Source organism: Sphaeroforma arctica (genome assembly GCF_001186125.1).
Source record: "Sphaeroforma arctica JP610 unplaced genomic scaffold supercont1.383, whole genome shotgun sequence".
NCBI lineage: Eukaryota > Ichthyosporea > Ichthyophonida > Sphaeroforma > Sphaeroforma arctica.
In genome coordinates this window covers 30,846-34,045 of record NW_014040175.1, presented here as the reverse complement: position 1 = coordinate 34,045, position 3,200 = coordinate 30,846, and the positions used below count along the sequence as shown (strand labels likewise).

Here is a 3,200-nt window from a genome sequence, read left to right as displayed (position 1 = left end):
TATATATATGTGTTGTTTGTTTGTATATATATATATATATATATATATATATATATATATATAAGCACTCATTTAAATCAGTGGAGAACAATAACAGAATGTTACAAGGTTCGCCTTTCGAATTTTATGTGGTGTGAGTATCTATAACTAAGTGTATGGCTGATACTACACTGCGCAGATTCATGGCTGATATACACTGCGGGGATTGCGCAGAATGTATAATCGATCTCACGTCACGGCTTGTTTACGTTTTGCAAGTTCGTTAGTTAGCATGTCTGTCTCTGCTCGGAAGAGTCCTTCGTGACTCCGCGAGTCCGCGCCCACTTTTATTTACCAATTTTTTTTTTGATTATAAAAAGCGTGAATTTGTTTTTTCGTCTCTTTTGTTTTTCTTTAAAAATAATCGGTAGGTCCCTCTGGGGGGTATCAGGGACGGCACTCGCGGTATTTATTTAGTCGACAGTCTTTTCGACAGTCGACACTCGTGACTGGCACCTTAGCCGCTTGGCCGGTCACCAAGAGCGAGAGACTAAAAGAGAGGGAAAGTGTATTTATAGAAATAAAGATTGTACACGGTACAATGTACATACATACCGAGCTCTACTATAAAATTTTGAAATATCTTTTCTTCGAATCAAAACCGAACATAGCACCACAGCCAATACAGGGCTTAACGACATAGAAATATGACCAATGAATTTATGAATCTATTAATAAAAACCGATAAGCACCCATTCGTTGTGTGATGTTCGATTGTTCGCCTAGACTGTGACTCTGCGGTCCCAACAACTTTTCGACTATAAATAATCATAACATACGTGACAGATATAATAGTGGATGGCTCCACATTGCATGAGCACACACGCACATACTCTTCGTAATAGTATTGCAAGATGGTTGCCGAACATGCCGCTACGGCACCTGATCGACGATTCTTGAGGGACGATGATGAGGATACAGAGCAAAATACCAAAGTCCATGAGAAGAATAATAATGGTGAGGAGGACGACGACGACGATGCTGATGATTATGATGGCGACCATGATAATGATAGTGATAACAATGGCGACCATGATGCTGATAATGAGAATGATGATGGCCATGATGCTGACAAAGGGAATGAGAACGACCATGATGTTGACAATGATATCGATGGCGACCATGACATAAATGCTGGTAGTAGCAACGGGGATGGTGGAGGTGATGTTGATGATGATGATGATGACAACACTGGTAGCATCAATGGTGGTGGTAGCGGTGGTGGTGGTGATGATGATAATAGCAACACCGGTAACATCAATGGTGGTGATGATGGTGATGATAATAACAGCACTGGCAACATCAATGGTAGTGATGATGGTGATGATAATAGCAACACTGGTAACACCAATGGTGGTGATGATGGTGGTGATGATAATAACAACACAGGCAGCATCAATGGTGGTGGTGATGATGGTGATGATAATAACAACACAGGCAGCATCAATGGTGGTGATGATGATGGTGATGATAATAACAACACAGGCAACACCGATGGTGGTGAAGATGATGATGATAACGACGGCGGTGACGGTAGCGGTGTCGGAGATGATGACGACGACGGTGACAATGGCAGTGGCGAAAACGATAATGTTGGTGATGATGATGATGATGATGATAACATCAATGGTAGCGACGGTAATGAAAATGGTGATGGCAATGAACGTGCAGATAATAATGTGGGTGAAACTGATGATGGTACGGATGGCACCCTGGGTGACGGTGGGGTAGTGAATGGGAACATCACTGACTTTGGCCAACAGCAAGGGGGGGGTATCAGTACAGTCACGGATGAGATAGACTTACCCACCGACACAGGAACTGCCGTCCCCAGTGCTGAAAGTAGTGGTAGTGCTACCATTGGCGATCGCAGCGATTTAGATCCCAACAACAACGGGGGCTATAACTTGCTGGACACCATGAAAGGGACAGTTTGCGAGTGTATAGTGAGCTGCAACTTCCTGAAAAGTCGCCAAGAAGAACTAATTGCTAATCTCCAAACAGGTGCGGTCTCTGTACGGGAGGGCCTACCACAGTGGTGCGACTGTGAAACAACCGGTGAACCGGTCACAGTAAATACGAACGACGGGGGCGAATCGTTGGCGACAGCTCCCACAGTACCCAGCACTCGATTGGGTGAGGGATGCGATGTGCAGTCTATATGCTTCCAAAAGCTAGACACCACCGTGGCACCGACGTTTGGCAAGTCCAAGCCTGACAATAGCTGGTATGTGTGCGATGCATACAGAGACCAATACGATCCGGAAGTGATCGTATCATTTCCTTCCACCGTGAATACAAACTCTGCAGGCAACACACAGTCGACACTCGAGCAGAGCAGTGACAATACTCTAGCCATTGCCCTCGGAGTGACATTTGGTGTGCTATTCTTGTTGCTGCTGTTGCTGTTGCTGTTGCTCTTCCTCCGCAGAAAGCGTAACAAGCGCAACAAGGCGGCTGCGAAGGTGGTCGATGCGTTCAAATTCGGTGATCAGAACACCAACAATGCTTTCAAGGCACCACCGGTGGTAAGCAATCCCATATATGCCGAAAGCAACGAGACTAGAACAACAACGACAACAACACAGAAATAGATATGCAGAGAAAGCGTACATGTGGATGGCCAATGCATACGTTTCATATCTTTTTCACTTAACAAACAATGCGAGTACACATTGTCGTCGAGATTTTATTGCGTTCACATTGTCTCACTATTCTGCAAGAATTCCTAACGTCTTCACCACAACGAGTGGAGGTAATACATAAATAGTCAGGAGTAAATGCAAACACAAAACAGCGAAACCAGAGGAACTACACAAGAGACAAGAATAAATAATAAACAACATCCATACCAACCCGATACGTGAGTAATTTGTATGATTGAAATAATTTATGTAAATATTACAGTGGTATACGGCCGGTGGTATAGCCACATGGAAATGATATTCGCTTATGCGATCAGAATAGGGCATTTTTTAGGTCTTTAATAGCAGCTACCGTGGCCTGGACGTTCGTGTCATTGACTTCTGTCCAGAAAACATTTGTGACAGATTATCTTGCTCGGATCGTTCAAGCCGCGCCATACCATCCAGTGATGATGTGATTTCCTGCGAAATAGAGTCAAATGACGTAAGTATGACAGCGATATCATGTATGTGCGG

At 44.0% G+C, this 3,200-nt stretch overlaps 1 protein-coding gene across 1 annotated transcript; it reads left to right on the top strand.

Moving 5' to 3' along the window:
* The first annotated feature begins 846 nt into the window (after positions 1-846).
* SARC_05776 (hypothetical protein) lies at positions 847-2,899 on the top strand. The gene has a single exon (XM_014300352.1). It carries the CDS (start codon positions 894-896, stop codon positions 2,631-2,633), a length of 1,740 nt encoding a protein of 579 aa, XP_014155827.1. The 5' UTR covers positions 847-893; the 3' UTR covers positions 2,634-2,899.
* Positions 2,900-3,200: the final 301 nt, after the last annotated feature.